At 38.1% G+C, this 21,340-nt stretch overlaps 3 protein-coding genes and 1 pseudogene across 3 annotated transcripts; 1 reads left to right on the forward strand and 3 right to left on the reverse strand.

Moving 5' to 3' along the window:
* Positions 1-3,991: 3,991 nt before the first annotated feature.
* Positions 3,992-5,849, reverse strand: LOC126626690 (receptor-like protein EIX2). The gene is made up of 2 exons (XM_050296077.1): positions 5,742-5,849; positions 3,992-5,281 (listed from the first exon to the last, which is right to left on the reverse strand). Exon 2 carries the CDS (start codon positions 4,826-4,828, stop codon positions 4,103-4,105), a length of 726 nt encoding a protein of 241 aa, XP_050152034.1. The 5' UTR covers positions 4,829-5,281; positions 5,742-5,849; the 3' UTR covers positions 3,992-4,102.
* A 1,206-nt stretch (positions 5,850-7,055) lies between these two features.
* LOC126626698 (40S ribosomal protein S23) lies at positions 7,056-8,865 on the reverse strand. Its single transcript, XM_050296088.1, has 4 exons — positions 8,702-8,865; positions 7,781-7,936; positions 7,547-7,673; positions 7,056-7,384 (listed from the first exon to the last, which is right to left on the reverse strand). The coding sequence occupies exons 1-4, from the start codon at positions 8,704-8,706 to the stop codon at positions 7,244-7,246; spliced, it is 429 nt and encodes a 142-aa protein (XP_050152045.1). The 5' UTR covers positions 8,707-8,865; the 3' UTR covers positions 7,056-7,243.
* Positions 8,866-10,338: 1,473 nt separating this feature from the next.
* LOC126614401 (uncharacterized) lies at positions 10,339-12,302 on the reverse strand. The gene is made up of 6 exons (XM_050282060.1): positions 12,143-12,302; positions 12,007-12,041; positions 11,830-11,922; positions 11,600-11,750; positions 10,838-11,481; positions 10,339-10,737 (listed from the first exon to the last, which is right to left on the reverse strand). The coding sequence occupies exons 1-6, from the start codon at positions 12,300-12,302 to the stop codon at positions 10,339-10,341; spliced, it is 1,482 nt and encodes a 493-aa protein (XP_050138017.1).
* A 153-nt stretch (positions 12,303-12,455) lies between these two features.
* Positions 12,456-13,895, forward strand: LOC126614410 (pentatricopeptide repeat-containing protein At4g01570-like; annotated as a pseudogene).
* Positions 13,896-21,340: the final 7,445 nt, after the last annotated feature.

Raw genomic sequence — 21,340 nt, forward strand, 5'->3', positions numbered from 1 at the left:
ATGTTTAATCGTAGCCATCCTCTTCCTTTTCTCAACACCACACTTGTACTCTAGATGTCGCCGTCTTTTGGGCTTCAACCTTTAGCAAATAAACTGAATCCTCTCTAACTTGTTTCAAATGAGAGATTCATGATTAGGAGGGTGGTTGATTTGCTTATATAGTTAAGATACTAAAAATTAGAACAGTTAGATTAAAAAATAATAATCATTAAGAATGAAACTTTTGCTTTTATGTTTTTTTTTTTCCGCTTTTCATGATCTTTCATACTTCATAGATGTTTTTTTTTTCCTGTGAACAAAACTTCATGTACTCTATCAATGTTGGAGTAATGTATCAATGTTTTTTCTGTAATGGTAAGAAGTTTGTTCACAACATTGATAACGGGAGGAGAGAAAGATGCTTCTCCTGTTTAGTAATGTAATGTTTTTCCTTGTGAAAAAAGAGCGACATAACTGGAGGGGGAAAGATGTTACCGTAGACATCAAAATTTTGATAAATAAATGTTGACTGGTAAATAAATGTTGACCGATAAATCAAAATTTGAACGCTCATATATTACATAAATTTTACACGTAGTGTGTGACTCGACGAAAAATTGAAATGAGTCGGAAAAGTCATCAAACATGACACGTGTCAACACCGGGCAGAAACGACTTATTTCATCTGGAATATTATATTCAAAATTAGGCATTGGAAAATTCTATAAATAGAAGCCAATTTTATTCATTTCATTGGACCAATTCATAGTACACCAAAACCTTGAAGCTTTGAAACTCTAAAGCTCTCAAGCAAATTCTCAAGAATCCCGAAAGATCAAAAAAACTCTCTTCGTTCTTCGCCAAATCCGCCTTCAAGCCCAAGCCCCAACGGCCCCTTGAAGAAAGTGTTCATCATTCATCAACTATTCATCCGCAAGGATCAAGCCCCAACGACCCCTTTGGATAGACAACATCAACGAATCCGTTCATCAACTGTTCATCAAGCTCAAGCCCCAACGGCCCCTTGAAGATCCGCTCATCTGCTGTTCATCAAGCTCAAGCCCCGACGGCCCTTGAAGAACTTCCACCAATTCAAGATCAAGCCCCGACGACCCTTGAAGAAAGTGTTCATCGTTCATCATCCGTTCATCCTAAGATCAAGGCCCAACAGCTCTTTAGATCAACAACGTCGACAAATCCACACATCCAACCGTCCTTCAAGATCAAGCCCAAAAGCCCTTGAAGATCTGTTCATCACTGTTCTTCAAGATCAAGCCCAAAAGCCCTTGAAGATCCGTTCATCACCGTCATTCAAGATCAAGCATCAACGGCCCTTGAAGAAACTTTCAACCGTTCATCCAAGATCAAGCCTCGACGGCCCTTGGATCAATCGCACATCCACAAATACACACCTTACGGAGATCGAATCGGAGGATCAAATTTGAGAGAGATTGTAACCTAAAATCATCAAATACAAAATATTATTTTGTGCACGTTGTTCTTGTCTCTTTCGTTTCAGGAAAATTTCGTGTTCACAGTTACAGTTTCGTATGACTTGCTGTATTCCAAATTTATACATGAATTCCGTGTCAAAGTTGAATATAGTTCTTAGGTACAAACTTTGGTATATATATCTAGTGCATTGATCATTATTGAAAACTTTTTTTTTTATCCTCAATTTCCCTACAAACAACATAATAGCATATTTGCACAAGGAGCTTTACTATCGTGGCGGAAAATAATAATGCCTATGCATTTTGGTGCGAGTTCAATCTTCACTTATTTTTCTTCCCTAATATTTAAAATTCAATCTACTAGCGATATCAGTTGTTAAATAAAAATAATAATTATAAAAAATTATAAAAAGAAAAATGAAAAAGAGCATAGTACCATATCCATATAAAGTTATAGACGTATGATGGATTTTCATCTAACTTGTAATGCTATATCACTTTCATTGCCTTCAAGAATTCGGGATTCTGGCTGTGGACCCGTAGAAAAACACCAACTAAATTTTGGTCATCCTACACTTGAGAGGGATTGTTTAACAACAATTTTGTTTTCGGTTTTTAGTTTCAGTTTTTTTTTTTTTTTAATTTATAAACTAAAAACTTGTTTGGAATTATTTATTAGCTTTATTTTTTCCAAAAAATGGAAAAAAAGAAAAAGAAAAAGGAAACTGGCGAACATGCTCATTTATTGAATCCAATTGATGAAATGATAGTTTTTCAATATGTCGTCTATATCTCTAGTTGATTTGTCTTCAATGTTTGATCACTGTGTCGTCAATATGTGATTAATACATTTCAATATTTAACTTTAATCAATTTAATAATTGAAATTTAACTACTAATTATTTAAAGCAATTTCTCAAAAAAAAAAAAAAAGAAAGATAGAAGGTAACTATAGACAGTGGCAAAGCTACAGAGGGTCTGGGAGGGGCGGTTGCCCCTTAACTCGCTGGAAATCAAGCCCAGAAGCGATGGTCCACCCCTCTAGTGTCGTCGGAAAACCTGCAAGGTGAAGCCATGGCTGCTGCAGGCTACATATCTGTGCAGTGGCTGTGTTTTGTTATAAGCAATCCCACGATGAAGACGCGTCCTTTACCTTGGAAAAACAAAAATAATAGACACCAATCGGCGTCGTTTTGGGCATTAAAAATATCAAAAAAACACACATAAGGGGGACCACTCATCCCCATTAACTCACACATTCACTTCCCTACTTTCCACCCCACTGCCGTGCCTTCTACCCTTTTTTAATTTAAATTATTAATTCATAATTTAACATAAACATTTGCTTAATTGACATTCTTTATAAGAATTACAACGTAATATACATATTAATTATTGATATGAATAATTGATTATTGATGAATAAGTGGATATGTTTGTTCCTACTTGGAATTTGAAGAATTGAATCTTGATGCATATTTTTACATGATTTTTATTGCAATTTGATCTTTGATTTAGACTAGCTTTTCACCAAATCCTCCGTTTTTGCTGCTAATTTCATTGTGGGAGTCAGATTGGTCCTCAAAATTGTAAATTTTAAGGTAAAATTTAGCTGCCATTATTCGAAAGAGTTCAAATTTTGTTAAAATTTGATGCTTGAAGAGGGTTGACGCATTGGCTATTGATTAAAGTTGCAGTTTTTTTACAGAAAAAGTTAATAAGGTTCACTGATTTCACATTTGGCATATCACACTAGAGTTGCTTGTATCAAATATAGGCTTCGTTTAGATTCTAGAATTGGATTTGAATGGACAAACATGTAAATTCAGTCCTCTAGACCAAATATGAGGCCATGTAGTATTATGATCAAAGAGATGGGCATCACTGCAATGCCCCCTTCACTAAAAGCTATCATTGAGTAGCAAATTTACAGCATAAAGTCTCGTTGGCAACAATTGTAACTTGTTTGTCTTGATAAATATATGAACGAATTTAATGTTTTCTACTATATAGAAGAATTTGGTTGTCTACATTTAGTTTGGAACCTTTCTCTTTTAAATTTCGCCCCTTCCTCCGATAATTCTTGGCTTCACCACTGGTTGAGAAAGCGGTATCCTGGTCTGGAGGGGCTGCTGGTGCTGTGGAGCCGATTGATAACGCAAATGGTAAGTCTGATTTGGGATTTTTTTGTTATTTGGGTGATTAGAGTTTGATTAATGTGGTAAAGTGAAGCGATTAACTTGGTGGTTCTCAGAGGCATTCATTTCTTTCCTCTCTATTTATTATCTACCAGCCATGTACAGTTCTTTATTCTTTTTACGTTTATTTACACATAAAGACATTTTTTTTTTTAAATTATAGGGCTCATCGTAGAATTTTTTTTCTTTTCTTTTATGCGTTGAGTAAATGTAAAAAGGAAAAAAAATTCTATACGCCATGTAATGTAAAAAAAGCGTTTTCACACATTTCCCATGTCATTCATTTTATTTTTACTGAATAAAACAAGTCTTTTAATTTTATGAAGGAATATTTTTAAAACAAAGTAAAGAAAAATACAATCAAACAAAAGATGAAGCTTGACAAAATCATACAATACAACCATACTGGCATATTTGTCACAAGAAGGAAAATGCCAACAAACAGCATGCTCACTCAAACATAAAACAAAGCTAAACATATTCAACAATTACATGATACAGTTTAAGCACTATCCTATTCAGTAGTCCTGAAACAAGAATGCTCCATGGCATGTTTACCAGCAAAGAACCAAGCACAATCCAAAACCCTGTGAAGAATCCAAGCCCCATGCTCACGTAGAACCACTCGTTCTTGAGTATATGGTATCCTCCTCCTCCGTCTTGCTCAACTGTTGGTGGCGGTATCACTCCATTCACGCTGCAATTGTTGTTGAGTGGAGGTCCGCATAGTTCATTGCCAATGAAGTTAGACCGGTTAAGGCTCTGCAGCTGAGTGCTTTCCGGAATTCGTCCTATCAAATTGTTGTATGACAAGTTCAAGTGACTCATAAATGCCATAGTCGTCATGCTTGGAGGAATTTCACCATGGAGTTGGTTCATGGAAAAATCGAGAGATTCTAACTGTGCCATATGACCAATCATTGAAGGAATTCTTCCGGTGAAAGAATTATTCGATAAATTGAGTGACTGCAACGCGAGCAAGTCGGTAAGTTCTTCAGGGATCTTTCCATACATAAAGTTGCATGAAAGATCCATGCTTTTTACGAATCTCAGATTCTTGCTGTATTCCATTCCTATCCCTTTCGTTACCAAGATTGCATCCTTTAGAAGTGTATGAGTCCCAAAATCAGTACTTAAATAATCCCCAAAAATAGTCTGATAGCTATCTGACAAAGATGATTCTGACAAATTAGCCATGGCACTCAAATTGTAGAAACATCTGGGTATTGTTCCTGAGAGTTTGTTACATGCAAGGTCCAATATCTGGAGTTTTTTCAAATAACAAACTTCATAAGGAATGTCTCCTTCAAACTCATTCGATCGAAGGTTAAGAACCTTCAACCCTGAAAGGCTTTTCCCTATCCATGTTGGTATGCTTCCGACAAACCCATTTCCACCAAGGTCAACAACTGACTGACAACCAGGTACAGTTCTGTAGTGAATGTGGCAATTCTCCGTACAGGTGATTATTGCGCAAGTGCAGCGATTGAAGCTTGTGCAAATATCCCATGGACATTGGGACTTTCCCAGTTAGGTGGTTGCTTTCTAAATTTAGGAATACCAAGTTTCGCCAATTCATCCAACAATTAGGTACTTTTCCAGTGAGATGATTGTCCCCGAGATGAAGAAGAGATAGTTGCTTTGGTTCATCTGTGCCATCACAGAAGAAGTGGAAAACAGATCCAGAAAATGATGAATTGGAAAGATCTAGCCAATATAATGAGGTGGGAACATAAGGCAATGTACCAGTGAACTGATTAGAACTAAGGTCAACCACTGAAAAAGGACCAGCAACTATATTTTGAATCTCCCCAAACAATTGATTGTGAGAGAGATTCAGATAATTTAAGTGCGAAGATAAGTTCCAAAACCAAGTTGGAATAGTACTTGAAATTCCTGTATCAGATAAGCTTAGATCTGTTAATTGCGTTTGTGTCTGAAGCCGCATTGGCCATTCAAGTCCCAGGAGGCATGAATCCAATTGCAAACTTTCAAGTTGAAAAGGAGGAAGCCAATCTCGACTAGTTTTCAGAGTAAATGAGTTTTCGTTTGCAATGAAATGCTTCAATTTTGTAAGGTTGCTAAAAAAAGGAAGGTCGCAATTTCTTACCTTCAGCCTTGTGCAGTGCAATGCAGACCAAATCGAACGACAGAGAGACACCGATAGAAGTCTCCAGCGAGAGAGAGAGAGAAAGAGAACCGAGACTGATAGAAGAGTGGGTGAAATCAGATTATCAGACCTACAAACAAATGAACGGAACAGATTAAATCCAAAACAATGAACGGTTGAAATAATTTTCTTATAATTAAAATATAATATTTATTTTCGGTTTGGTATGGGGTATGGGAATACGGAAAAAATGGAGATGCAAAACCGAATCCCATACCGAAAATTTCGGTTTGGTTCAGTATGACATACTGAAAATTTCGGGAATTTTGGTTTGGAATTTTTTTTGTTTGAGATCGGGATTTTTTCGGTTTGTTTTGGGATTTTTGGGATTTTTTTTCCAGCCCTCTCACTGACCCCTACAATTATAGTTTTTAGATCCGCCACCTTTCGTATCCTTCCCTTCCGTTAAAAAAAAAGTACGGCTTGTCCTTCTTGCGTTCGGGTTGGAAGCCTCGTGACTCTCACACCCATCGCCGCTCGGACCCTCAGATTACACTATTTACGACCGAATAATTTGTCGGTATGTTGGATAAAGCAGATTATCTATTTTTCTTTCTTTGAATTTGCAGATTTTATGATTGAATTTTAGAGGTCACTGGATGTTTTAATGGAGGTTGTAATTGTGAGATTACTCCATTTTGTTTTATTGATATTAACAATACTACTATTTTGAGCTTGACTAAGAAGGTGGAGAGGATAGTTTCCAAACGCAATAGGTCGAAGAGGAAGGCCGTATCCATCAGGGAATCCATCATTTACCGAAACGTGGTTTAAGCCGGATATCCAATTTTATGCTGCTATGCTAATCCTGTGATCCAATTTTGATTCATCTTTGAAGGGTCATATCCGACGTGGTTAAAAAATGCAGTCCACCGGAGCTCCAAACTTCCATGGAAGACGAAGTAGCAGGTCCACCGAGGTCTTTGCCATCGAAGCCATTGTTTGAGCCTTTGAAGGCTCATGAGATGTCCGATGGTGTCCAGTTCAGGGAAGTCTCAGTTCCACCTCATCGTTGTTCGCCTCTCAAGAAAGTACGGATGGGCAATTAAACCCCAATTTACGAACAGATGAGGATGAGACGTCCATATGAATCTCAAAGGTCGCAAAGTTGAGCTAAGGACTAGAGCTGACACGCCCGAGTAATCTGCAAAAGTGCGCGGATTTTGTAGATGACCTTTACTTATAAGCACACTCAAAGTCTCTCATATTATATATCGTATTCCTGAAACAACATTGCAGCATAACAGCCATAGATAAATCCGAAATTAAATTTTGATAGACCTCCGTTTCCAAAATTCTGTTTCGCGCGGATGCTTCCTGATTCGAATAACAGGAACTGCTTCTCACCAAAAGAAACTGATAAGTTGTTACAACTATGATCTAAACGAAAAACTACGCTACAACGACAGAGACTTAGGCATAGATGAGCTTCCTTGACAAGCTTAAGACCTTGGCTTTTCCTTTTTCTCCTTGAAGAGGGCCAGGAGAGAGACACCGGATACCTTCACAACCTTGAACCTGACTCCGGGAATATCTCCCACAGCGTGGCCCTTCCGTCCGAATCCAGCAATCAACACCTCATCCTGCGCAAACCACCAAGTTAAGATAACAGAGATGATATCATGCATTCACCACGGATTCTAGGACCGTTACACAAGATTTAAAACTCTTTGTGGATGAAGACCACAACCATTAAAATGAGAATTGAAACTAAATCTAACATCCTGGCAGATGATGAAACTTACATTTTCCTCGATGTAGTTCAAGCAACCATCGTTGGGTACGAAAGCAGCAATCTTCTTCCCATTTTTGATCAGCTGAACACGAGCGCACTTTCTAATAGCAGAGTTAGGCTGCTTAGCCTCAATACCACTGCATTAACAATCCACGATGTGTGACAATTCAATTTAAACCTAAACGTGGTATTAAACACAAAATACAATGTTCAGAGAGAGAGGGGAGAGAGATAGAGATCTTACATCTTCTCAAGGACAATGCCTTTGGCATGAGATGAACCAGAAAATGGCTTTTTCCATTCATTTCCAAGGTGGGACTTCTTGTATGACTTGTCGGCCCACCTCTGATTCCTACGGTGAGTCTTGAGCTTACGAGCAGCTCCCATTCCACGTGTTTTCCTGCATAGCACCCACAATCTCTTAATCTCGAAATAAATTCACTTAACAACCAGTTTACAAGAGCCAAAGAATGCAATCCAATCCCAAGGATACCGGAGCACCGTCATGTAGGCATCAGTTAAGTGATAAATTTAAAGGAAACTGCTCAAGCTTTCTTGCATTCAACAAAATCACTAGACTTCAAATTAGTTCGAGTATAATTACCAACGAACCATCAAACATCAATACGCGCATAAAATTCAATTCACTCAGAGAGCAACCGCTACTCGTGTACGAATCCTACACCATCGCCTGTAAACTTAACGAGGCTTGTTCACATAGCCGATGAACCTCAACAATACAATGTTGTTTTGATCTCGAATACAAGAACCGAGGCTTCAATCACATTTGTTCAAATTACAACAGATTTCCCAAGAAAAGCACGTCCTAATCTCATTGTCCCCAATCAAAACTACAAATTAAGCTTTGTCCAAGCTTGATTTAGCTCTTTCGACCCGAACATACTTGGAAGCAACTATGTCCCGACCTCTTTTAACAGTTAAATTAATCCTCTTTTGTGTCAAATTTTTTCTAGGCAACCAAACAGAAAATGAAACAACACACAGAAACAGATTGCAAAAAAAATGAACCCTATTTGAAACGCTTTAAATTTTTTTTATTTTATCATCAAAGTTTTCAACCAGATCCGAGCCAATAAACTTAATCAAAGTAAAGCAATGAGATTGGAGAGAGAGAGAGAGAGAGAGAGAGAGAGAAATTGGATACCCCATGGCGGCTGAGAGAAGAGGGCTCTGGACTGCAGCGGAAGTACTGTGAGGAGTGAGGCGGAGAGGAAAATGCCGGCTGCTGAAAAACCCTAAACTCCACTTTTTCAATTCGGAGATGAGAGATTTTAAATAGGGTTGGCTTGGCTCTCTATTGTTCTAATGTTGGTCGAACGGTGTCGTATCAAAGCAAACCTACGCATGTGTCCTTTCTGACTTTATGAGAGGAGCTATTTTTTTTTTTTTGGCTTTTAGATCCAGATCTAAAAACATAGGATATTTTTAGAAGTGATTCCAGTTATCTAATTATATGTTTTTATTTTTTTTTATACTTCTTTTATATTTTCTAAAAATATTAAAAATCAATTAAAATATTTTAATATTATGCATTTTTCAACTCCAAAATATCTAATTAATATCTTATAAACAAAAAAAAAAATTAATATACTAACATTTATCCATCTGCAAAACATTCTACCCTAACTCAAATAACAAATATATGAATGTATATTAGACCTATAAGTGAGATATGAAACCTAACTAAAAGGTAGAAAAAAACATAATATACCTACAAGCAAGACACATTAATTTGTAACAGGTTGACTATGAAAAAGAATCTGTCATATAGGTAGATAAATACAATTAACCTGTGATATAGGTTGATTATAAAAAATAAAATAAAAATCTATAAATGAGTTAAAGGAGGAGGAAGAACAAGAAATAACAAAAAAATATATAAAAAGAAATAATCAAAGAGATAATTAGGAAGAAATTGATTTTTACAATAAGTTGTTTCTTTTAAGAGATAATTATTGATAATTAAATAATTAAATTTAAAGAATTGGGCTTATTTTAATAAATTGGACCATTCCTATTATTGACTCAAAAAATTGGAGTTATATCAAGTTTCCCTTCTTTTTTTTTTTCCAAATGATAGATTTTGTTAGATTAGTCACTAACGAGATTCAAACTCTCATTGTCATGAAAGGGCTCAACTCATTTCTATTACTGCGGTAAAAGGCCAATTGATTTTATTATTCTTAGGACCCGGGACTTGTATTTGGGATTTTTGCTCCTTACATTGCAGAGTTGCCTTCTACGGTCTATTTTCCATACACACTTCTTAATTTTTGACTTTTAAATCGAATAAATTAAAAACGAACAAATGATAGAAAATAATAGTGTGTATAAGAGGTAAAAGATGTGTGTAGATAGCACTACCACCCATATTGAAAACCCTAGACCCACAATACAACCGGTCAACCAGCCACTCACACCTTATAATTATCCTCCATTAGAGAAAAGCGCAAAACTTGTAAATAATAAGTATAATACACTTTTTTACCTTCTCAGACTTCCCTCTTTATTTTCGCCCATCAAATTCGATAAACTGTACGAAAACAACTTATATACTTAAATAGAGATGTGTTCTTGCTAAAATAATGCGTGTTTATCATTTGCCTTGGTGATTGTCTAGGATCAAGCGTTAACAGAATTGTCATTCTCCAACTTTTATAGATCCTCAGTTATTAGGCAATGACAAACACTCTTGTCTGCCTTCATCTCCTTTCTCTGAACAACATCACAATCCAAGATCAATGGCACCAACATTTCTAGCCAAACAATCAATTTTTTCTTTCAAGTATATGCATTATTTTCCTTGTTACTTCCTGCAGGACAATGCATGTTGGGCCCCTCATTCTCTTTGGTTGCTTGGTTGCTCACCCTCTTGAGAGCCTTCCCCATATTCGTGATTTCTGCAGCATCGGTCTCAACTTCTGCAGCATTTTGAACTTCAATGTGCGCTGGACGCCGAGGACTGATGCCGAAAGTAGGGCCTGGCGAGTCAGTTTTCCGCAATGCAAGCTTCACGTTCCTCATCCTGTCTGAAGTTCTAGGAGATTGAAGGTTGCCATTTCGAGTTGCAGCTCCATTTCTGTTAGTGTTACCGTTGCCCGTTCGACTTCTAGACACTACTCTGTTTTGTACACCGGAATGGAACTGCATACTTCCACTTGATCTCACCAAAGAACTGTCCTGTTAATTGAAGAGTTTTTGCTCAACAGCATATAGCGAAGTTGAAACACTGAAACCATACAGTTAGTACAAGAATAATGAAGAATGCATATAAACTAACCTCATCGAAAAAGCCAATCTTTGGAGATGGCGCTCGGAGACATGAGGGCCTGATATGTTTAGAAACACTGTTAGGATCCATAGGGCTACCTCCCATTGACATCTTTCCTTCACGTGGATTCAAGAGCATTGCTTCTTGATTTCCATGTCCAATGCATGGTTGATCATGTGAATGGCTCTCCAGAATTGATTCCTGAGAGACATCACTCTCGAAAAAAGCCTGTCCGCTGATGAAAGTATTCAGACCGACCTCAGACTTCTTCAATCTTTGATTCGAAGACGCTGATGATGATGCTGAGGACCAGCCAACAAGGGAACTAGCAGGTGATGGATAAGGGGGAGACTGCGGCGTGCGCACTAGAGTGGATGGGTGACAAGAAGTTTCCAGTTCACCTTTGTTTTTCATTGTGGATTTCGAAGGAGTTCCCATGGTAAAACCACGGGAGGCCGAATTGACAAGTGAGGAATCAATTTTGCTCCTCGAGTACAATGGAGATTTACTGAATAAGGGAGAACTATAAACCCCAGACTTGTGTGTGGTAGTGGGAGAACAAAATAGAGATGTCTTTGGGGGCGGTGTAGTACTATTGGTGATGCTGCACGATACTCCTAAGCAAGGCTTTTTTGACACATTCATAGATTGTCCTGCAAGCAAACCATATGAACTCCAGTTTGAGTTTGCACTTTGCACTTCATAATTACAGAAAGAAAATGAAACACTGTGTGCACTCCGGTTAGCGTTTTACTTCATCTTCCTTCTTACCAGGGGCATCTTTTGCAGTTTCCATTTTTTCATTATTTCCGCCCAAACAAGCCCTTTTCGCTGCAGGTGCATGAGATTGGTTAATTCGGCTAGATATCTTTGGCGGTTTGCAAGACGCTGATGAGCTCAGCTTCCCACTTACAGCAGCAAGCTTCATTTCATCAGTACTCAGTTAGTTTAAAAAATATGAGTAAAGAAATGCATTAGGATCAGACACATTTATGACATGCCTGTCTTTGTGAGAAAGCAGAAGCCTCCTTTAAAATCCTCTCCGGTCCACGCGCATTAAGACTTTGCCTTTGGGATGTTGGCATGGCTCTCATCTGAATACCAAAACAGACATATTCATCCTGAAATAACCTCAGAAACCGTGATTACTCACAAAAAATATAACGGAAGAAACTTACCCTCATCCAAGGAGAAGCGTCAGGATTCTTGGAAGCTGAAATTTTTTATGCTAAACAGGGATATGTTTACACAAAGCACATAACAAAATACAAGGGTGAGGTTCACTTGTTATTAGCAAGGCCAGTATATACTTACGGCGAACATTTTGCAGGCCTCTCCCTCTTTTCGACTTGAGACTTGAAGTCGGGACATTGGGTAAACTAGTGGGTTTCTGCACAGATGATCTGTTGTCTTCAAAAAGCTCAAACTCAATGCTTGCCATCAAAGAGGAACATCCACTATGAACTGTAGTCATTGACTCAGCAGACCTCCAAACTTATTGAATCCCTGGAAGCTGATTCGTTTCGGATTTCTTGAATCCTCTGTTAACCATACACAATTCCTCAGGATCCAAAACCCCTGAAGCAAAAGCAACCAATCAGAAGTTTCAAACTTGTGCAGCAAGAAAATGTTCATAACAAGCACATGTATAACGATTTTCAACCTGATTAACATATACCTGCACGGGTTTTCTTCCACATATGTTAGCCTCATTCATGTGCTCTGCTTGGCGGGGAAGTTGAATGATGCACTTACTGTATGGGAGGAATTGAAGGAATTTCCTATAGAATTCTTATTCAGGGGTGTTGTAAGTGTTATCGAATAGACGATGCCACTAAGATTTTTAGTGAAATGCAGCTCAATGGATATCCCCCGGATACCATTGTTTATAATTCTCTACTAGATGGGTTATTCAAGGCTAGGAAGGTTAATGATGGCTGCCAGTTATTTGAGAAAATGGTTCAGAATGGGGTGAGAGCCTCGATGTGGACGTAAAATATTCTCATGGATGGTTTGTTCAGGAATGAAAGGGCAGAGGCTGCGTACACACTATTTTGTGACTTAAAGAAGAAGGGTCAGTTTGTTGATGGTGTAACATATAGCATTGTGGTTTTGCAACTTTGTAAGGACGGTCTGCTTGAGGAAGCGCTAGGATTGGTGGAAGAAATGGAAAGGAGAGGCTTTACTGTTGATTTAATTACTGTATCGTCACTTGTGATTGGGCTGTATAAAGAAGGTAGGTGGGATTGGACGGACAAGCTCATGAAGCACATTAGAGATGGTAACCTAGTGCCGACTGTTCTTAAATGGAAGGTTGATATGGAGGCTTCACCGAAAAATCCGCAGAGAAATAGAAAGGATTATACACCATTGTTCCCAAGTAAAGGTGACTTGAGCAAGATTATGAGTGTAATAAAGTCTGCTGAATCAACAATGGATGCAGACCTAGATTCAGAGGCTGCCAGGGCTAAAGAAGATAAGAATTTGTCCACCGATGTGGATCAGTACTCAGTAGTCATCATCTCCACATACGGATGAATTGGCTAATCAACTTAAGTCTGCCGACCACTTCTCGCATCTGTTTTCATTGTCCAGGGAGCTTAAGAGTTCAAGCAAAAGGGGAAAGCACTTTTGATATTGACATGGTTAATACTTTTTTGTCCTTATTCTTGGCCAAGGGAAAGCTGAGCGTAGCATGCAAATTGTTTGAGATTTTCACTTTTAATGCACTAGGGAAGGCTAGCAGAATTGATGAAGTAAACAAGCTCTTTGAGCAGATGAAGAGTAGTGGAATAAATCCTGATGTTGTCACTTTTAATACACTTATTGAAGTTCATAGCAAAGCAGGTCGGCTAAAAGATGCATATAAGTTTTTGAAAATTATGCTCGGTGCAGGCTGCACCCCGAACCATGTTACTGACACGACTTTAGATTTTCCGGGCAAGGAGATTGAGAAAATGAGGTACCAGAAGGCATCCATGGTGCACGATAAGGATGACTGACCTTGATAAGAATTTGTACACTTCAATTCAACTGTAGTTCAACCTGCTATGACTTTCGGCTCATAAATGTTAAAGGAAAAGAGGTAAAACCGGGCGTAGTGCAGACATTGGAACTCCAAACGATGATGCTATTAGGTTCTCCATACGATAGTTAGGTTTCTTCGATCCCGATTCATTCTGTTTTTGCTTACGTCGGAACATGGAAAAATTGTAGTAATTGGAATCCAAAAGCAAAACGAATTTGGCATAGGGTGAATTCAAGCTCCTACTTCTTGCAGTATATGTTATCAGAATCTGGAACGCATGTCAGATTCTCATGTAAGATTTCGATGATTTTGTCTCTTATTTATTTCTTTTTAGAAAGGAAAACTTGTATGTTCTAGAGCAAACCCATTTGGTCTTGACTCCTGCATGGTCTTATCTATGAAATATCAGAGCATCAGGATTAGATTCAAAGGATAGGGAAAACCATGATACAGAAGGCTTACTTTATGTTCCTTTTCCTTGGAGGTTAGAACTCAGACAAAGAGCGAGCCGAGAGTTCTTTAACCACAGTGATCATGTGCAAGATACAGAAGGCTTACTTTATGCAATAGTCTGCCGTCAGAAAGTGGGCGAAGAAAAATGTGATAGATGTGAGATCCATCTTAGCTCTACGCTAGTCAACTCTTTTAGTCTAGGAATTCGATTAATGCTTTCTTAGCCAGTAGTGTATATATATTTAGGCACTCTTTTTAGCCTCACACACATCCTGTTTAATCATGTATAGTGTTTTCATTTGATTTATTCAATCTAATGGCTATAAATAAAGGGTGAATTCCCGCTAATTTTTCAGGTTGCTCTAAACTCAACACCATATATATTGGCGGCAATTTGTTAGAAGGTAGTATCCCTAAGGAGCTTGGCACCTTGTCAAAGCTAATAGAATTCAATATTGAATACAACCACCGTACAAGAAGTATCCCTTACTTTTTTAGCAACATATCATTTCTTGAAGAGTTTAGTGCATATCTTAATAGTTTAAGTGGCATAATTCCAGATATCTTTGGTCGACTGACCAATTTTTATTTTCTTGGATTGGGTGGAAATGACTAGTCAACCTCATCAAGAATTTTCCTTTTTCACAGCTTCACTACCCTTAGGCAAAAAGAATTTGTTTCTTATTCAACAGAGTTCCAACTCCTCGGACTTTCAAATCCCGTCTCATGTCATCTGACACTTTGTAACGATCCATACCTAATTTTTTTTACGAAACGTCGAGGGTAATTTTGTAATTTCACTTTGGTTGGGAGATATTTTGTCATGGTTGCTGTAGACATGTAAATTTTGTTGCATACAAATGATGCATCACAAAGCTCTACATGGCATATGACTCATCACAAATGGACAAGTCATCAATGACATGTGGCACAAATCAAGCAAAGGAAGTACACAACCTTCCCAAAATTCGGCACAAGGGAGAAAGTATCCCTTAAAATCGGCAAGGGGCCCAAATTGCTCCCAAAATTGGAAAGAAAGCTAAAACATCTTCATAAAACAAGCAAGAATTGAAGATTGCTCACTAACTAGGCAACAAGCCCTATAATTCGGCCAAGCAAGGGAAAGTGGCTGAAAACAAGACACTAAATATGCCTAAATTCTCCCATGAATGAATCAGAACACAAATCAAAGTCAAATCCACCCAAAGGTGTGGCTTTGGAAGTCTATAAATACAAAGTCCCAAGACAAGCATAAAGTCGACAATTTCCACATTGAAGGGCCGAAATTCTCACAAAAGGATAACCTTTGCCAAATCTTTGAAGACTAATACAATGCCAAAGCTCTCTTCGAAGAATGTACAACCAAAGCCGAAGTTTTTTTTTGACCAAAACCAAAGCATTCCCTTGAAGAATCAACAAGCACTTGTGCCGATTCCTTCAAGACTTTGTTGCAAGCTTAAAACTTGTAACGACGTTCGATTCAAGATCAAGTCGCCAAGACCCTTGAATCAACAAAATCCTATATCAACATCACCTTTGCCACAGGTCATTCACAAACATAGTGTGAAATCCCGTTCCCGGATTTCACTGTTATAATTTACGTATTTGTACTATTGAGATTTTATATTATTTCTCGAGAATTTATTTTAAATTGTATGGATTTAGATTTTAATTAAACTAGTTACAAAGAGTGAAGTTTTGAAAATAATTATTTAAAATTCGTTGACCTTTTGAGGTCACAAGTAATGTTTTCGAATAGGTCTCGAAGCCACGAGCACATAGGCGAAAGCCGTTTGCGAGTCCAAGTTATAACGGTATAGTTACGGACGTTTGAAGTTGTGAACTATAGATTGTGGGAATTATTTAATTCCCACATGTGGGTTAAAGAGGAAGTGAGTTAAAAAAAGGGGGGTTTCTGAAAAAAAGAAGGAGAAGGGGAGAGGGGTATGATTTTTGACCCGTTTTGGGGCGTTTTTGACCCATGAACCCATAAACTTGACCCGCTTGTATCTCCTTCATCCGATCTCCGTTTTGGGTGATCTTGGTGTCCATGGAAAGCTCTTGATGAGCCCTATAACTCTGTAGTGTTAGATTTTCCATTTTCCATTTTCTTATCCATTTTTCCAGTCTGAGGCAGCAAAGTCCCGTGGGTTTTCCGGCGGTTTTGTCATTTTTCCGGCAATTCCGGCAACCATTTCCTTCAAGTGAGGTATGAAACTTCATCTACTCTTCATAATATTCAAGTTGGTATGCTTGGTTCATGCTTTTGTATTCGTTTTAGAGTTGGGTGTTTAGAACCCTAGAAACCCGGTTTCCCCGAAGAATTTGGATGGTTTCCGGTTAGAATTTGTCATTGGTCTAATTGTGAATAATGTTTCCCTTGTTGAGCTTTAGTTACCACGTGAATTTGAGCCTCTTGGGTTAAGGTTGAAAGTTTGAGTTTTCAAACCCTTTACCATGGCTACCATTGCGTGTAGCGGTGCGTGGGACCGCCCACGAGTGTTGTTTAAGTACCAAATACCTTCTCGGGACCCTGTGAATCTATGTCTAGCTTGATTTCCCGAAATTCAATTGTTTGGTGTGGTAATCAAATTGGACCGTCACTTGTTTGTGTGATTGATGACAATCAGATCGTTGGTTCTTCGTACAATTTTGTGAACACCCTAGTTATCAGTTGTTGGACCTTTGAGAACTTACAGATCGAAAATCCGATGTGTGGATCTTCTAGATTGAATAACCTTAGGTTGTTGACCTTAATGGACCTACCTTATCGACGATTGATGTTCTAGTCAACGTGCTCTACTATAGAGTGTCGCTTATCTCTAGAGTTGTTGAGGATTGATGGAGCTTAGTTGGCTCATTTCAATGTTGTGTCGTTCCTAGTTGAAGTGTGCCTCGATATATGTATTAGTGGCACCATATTGAGTTATACTTGTTTATTAAATGTGCTTTCTATTGAATGGTTATTTTTATTTTAAGCATCGATCTATGTTTATAAATTGTGAATCAACTGTAGCTTGGAAATGTTTATGAAATGTGGTTAGATATGTATGGTTAGTATGATGTGTATGATTGTTTTTATGACGATGTGAACCTAGAATCTTATAAGAAGTATTATGTAGAACTTTTATGCTTGTATGATAAGATAGTGGTCATGAGAAGTTGATAGTACAAGTGATTTTGATGTAAATCATAGCGGATGAGATAAGGGTAAGTGGTATGTGTGTTGATCTAACTGCCCCATGTAGCAAATGTACATATATGATCTTGCTTGGTATATCCACGATGGGGGATCATATGTATTCAGGGGTGATCATGTTTGGTATATCCGCGATGGATGATCACTGCCTGCACGAAGATATTATGCATATGGTTCTGCTTGGTATATCCGCGATGGGGGACCATACGCATTTTAGAGGGGATGATGATTAGTTGTCCTTGGTACATTTTGATAGGCGATCATAATTTAATGTGGATTCCGTTGAGTGATGGTTCGGAATCCGTTCTACTTCACGATTATGTTGAGTGATGATCCGGAATCGTATCCTGGTTTGGATTTCGTTGAGTGATGGTATGAAATCCCTTTGGTGTCTTGGTTCCTTGGATTTGTTTTCAGCTTCAGAGGTGTAGGCTTCGGCCGAACTGCGTCCCTCTAACCTAGTTTTTAAAGTACATATGAACAATGATTTTTGAGAATCTTGTGGTTTGAATTAGAAAAGACGTTAGATGTCTAGGTCACTCCTTCGCAGTTTTCAGTGACTTGATTATGATTTCATAAAGCATGATTCTATACTTGATATTTTGTTTTCGTTGAGGGGTCCGGAACCCGATGTTGTTGGATTTCATTGAGTGGTCCGGAATCCTTACTTTCGTTCATTCCCATAAGATTAGTCTAGAACCCTAGATTCGAGTGAATGGGAATTATCCACAATAGACCTTGTGAATTTATATACCATGTTATTACTCATAACCTAAGTAGAGAATTATACAAAGTTCTCTAATTGAATTGGTGAAATGGTGTGCTATCTCATTGGTTGATTAATATAGTTAAAAGTTAAAATTGTGCATCTTTGATTCATGAATTGATTAATTGACGGGGTTGTGGAATGGCGTTGGATATAGTTGTTATTAATATGATTAGATTAGTTAATGAATGTAACTAGAGAAAAATATTGTGCTTGGTTGATCCTTGATATGTTACATGCCTAGATTGCGATATTATGTTGAAAACATAATGGTTTATATGATGGATGAAATAGAAACCTTGATTGTCATGCGGGTTGTTATGTAGTTTGAATTGAATAATTCATGCTCGTCAAGTCCAAATGTTTGATTGAGGAATGTTATGAATCGAATAATTTATGCAGCCATAAAGTATACAAAAATTACTACGCAATTTGGACCTTGAGTGGTGCTTTATTCATATCTCAAAGTTGGGTATGTTAAATATACGAGTATTTGGTGACGTCGCGTGTCAATCCAGGACGTATATCGGGGTTGGGACGTGACACCTAGAGGTGAAGACCATCCACGCATTGTTTCAAGCTCAAAACTTGAAGTAATAATCGTTCGTCCGAGATCAAGTCATCGCGACCCTTGGATCAACAACCTACGCATCTACATCAAATTTGAAGACTGAATCAGAGGAAAATTGTAAACAGAGATTGCAACCCTACAAATTCATCAATACAAATCTACTTTGTAATGTGTTCTCGTTTCATTCGATACATAATTTTCAATTGCTTACAGTTGCTTTTTGGTCTTATTTGGTGTGCCAATAGGGCCCACCCTTTTGGTTTTTTCCCTCGGCCCACTCTCTCTTCCCCTCTCCCTCTCCCTCTCCCTGTGACTTCCCCCATCTATCTCTCTTTTCTTTTTTCTCAGCCCTCTCTTTGCACCATTTCCTCCCCCGAGCACCACACACACATGCATACACACATACAATAACAACGACCACCATCTTACGACCTTCCAAGACGTGACCTTGAGCCTAGGCCACGATCGTGGAGTCCCGATGCCCCGACAGTGGCTACACCATTGTTCATTATCATCTCCAACGAGTTTTTCGACTTCCCAACACGAGGGTAAGGTTCTAAACCCTTTGAATCATCTTTCCCTCATCTCTTATTGAAGACTAACTCTTTCGTGCGTGTTTTGGACGTCGAAACAATGAAAACCAGTTTGGGGATACTTCCCCAGATTCCGACGAGAACCCGAAACTTGCAGGCCATTTTTTAGCCAACTTCGGCCACAGCTGGCCACGAGATAGGTATAATATTCTTCCTTGTTCCTTGGGCTTCAATTTGGTATATTGTATGACTAGTTTTAGTTGAGATTTTGGGTTGAACGGAGCTTGGAAAGCTTCAACTTTCTTCTTCATGGAAACCAGCCAACCCGACTTGAAACCGGGTCGACCTTACTCGCAAACCCAAAACCCGATCCGTACCCAGCCCAACCTAACTACCCGGCCCAAACCCAGTTTTGACCCGACCCAGATTCGAATTGGATTCTTCCCTCAATTTTAAATGTCTCTTCTCTTAAAACCTTTGCTATGGGAGTTAATTACAACCTCCTGTTTCAATATCTAATGTCTTTTCTCTTGAAACCTTTGAAACCCAGTTTGCCTTCAAACTTGGCAATTCTTGTCCAAGACTCCAAAATTTTGCCATCGATGATAACCAATTTAGTGGAACTATACCTGTTTCAATATCTAACGCCTCAAATATGTTTTCTCTAGGAATAGGCGAAAACCAACTGCAAGGAGAAGTCCTCTTTTTGAAAAATTTACACAAGCTTGGGCGGTTTGTTATTAATTCAAACCATCTTTGAAGTGTGGGAATTGGTGATGATTTGAGCTTTCTTAGCGATTTGACTAATACCACAATACTTGACAATTAGTGCAAACAACTTTGGGGGTATGCTGCCTCAATGCTTAGTCAACCTGTCTTCTTCACTTGTATATTTCTACGCAGACTATAATAGTATATTTGGCAGTATCCCAAATGTGATGGAAAATCTGCATAACCTGGAAGCCATTTCGCGGTTTGGCAACCATTTTTCAGGTCTCATCCCCCCTGAAATAGGAAAGCTTACCAAATTATATGAAGTATACATGGGAAACAACTCACTCTCTGGGAATGTTCCATCATCTTTTGGAAATTTGAGTCGATTAACTGATCTGCATCTCAAGGATAACAACCATCAGGGCACCATCCCTTCAACATTATCTCAATGTCCCAATTTTGTGAACTTAACTCTTGGTGGTAACAATTTCACTGGTATTATATCCCCAGAATTAATTCATCTGTCTTCTTCATATGTTCATTTGGATTTATCTCGTAACCATTTGACTAGTTGTCTTCCCATTGAAGTCGGACAACTGATAAATCTAGAGCATTTTGATGTTTCTGGAAACCTGTTGTCTGGTGAAATTCCTCCAAGTCTTGGAAGTTGTAAAACCACACGGTATCTTTACTTGCAAGAAAACTTCTTCCAAGGGACAATTCCATCAGATTTGAGATCACTAAGAGGTATTGAAACCTTATCTCTCGCTTGCAACAACTTGTTAGGGACAATTCCGAAATTCTTAGAGAATTTTACATTTCTGCAATCCTTGAATCTATATTATAACAATTTAGAGGAAGCGGTACCTATCGAAGGAGTTTTTTCGGAATGCAACTGGCACATCAGTACAAGGGAATGCAAAGCTCTGTGGGGGCATACGAAAATACTGTAACCTCCATCTCCCTCCCTGCAATGCCTTGGATGAAATCTCCTCTTTCATTTTATAAAAAATGAACCCTAATAAATAACAAAAAAAGAATGATTTAAAAAAAAAAGTGATACTAGGGATAAGATTAATACTCAGCGGAAACGAAACTGCTATAATAAAAAAAAATGAAAGCGCAGACAAATGAAATCAAGTTGTTTGTTTGATTTGAAAAGCTAAAAAAAGCAGAAAAGTCATCAATGACCTAAATCGACAAAACTAAAAGGATTTTGCAAAACGTAATTTAACCACCCTACATATA

Source organism: Malus sylvestris, chromosome 1, assembly GCF_916048215.2.
Source record: "Malus sylvestris chromosome 1, drMalSylv7.2, whole genome shotgun sequence".
NCBI lineage: Eukaryota > Viridiplantae > Streptophyta > Magnoliopsida > Rosales > Rosaceae > Malus > Malus sylvestris.

Excerpts from the sequence above, each read along its gene's own strand:
- LOC126614401 (XM_050282060.1), bottom strand. The coding sequence starts at position 12,302 with ATGACTACAGTTCATAGTGGATGTTCCTCTTTGATGGCAAGCATTGAG. Across the intron at positions 11,923-12,006 it reads ACGCTTCTCCTTGGATGAGG|ATGAGAGCCATGCCAACATC; the intron begins GTAAGTTTCTTC and ends TTTGGTATTCAG. Across the intron at positions 11,482-11,599 it reads AACTGCAAAAGATGCCCCTG|GACAATCTATGAATGTGTCA; the intron begins GTAAGAAGGAAG and ends GTTTGCTTGCAG.
- LOC126626690 (XM_050296077.1), bottom strand. The coding sequence starts at position 4,828 with ATGGCTAATTTGTCAGAATCATCTTTGTCAGATAGCTATCAGACTATT.
- LOC126626698 (XM_050296088.1), bottom strand. Across the intron at positions 7,674-7,780 it reads GGCATTGTCCTTGAGAAGAT|TGGTATTGAGGCTAAGCAGC; the intron begins GTAAGATCTCTA and ends TTGTTAATGCAG. Across the intron at positions 7,385-7,546 it reads TGAACTACATCGAGGAAAAT|GATGAGGTGTTGATTGCTGG; the intron begins GTAAGTTTCATC and ends TGGTTTGCGCAG.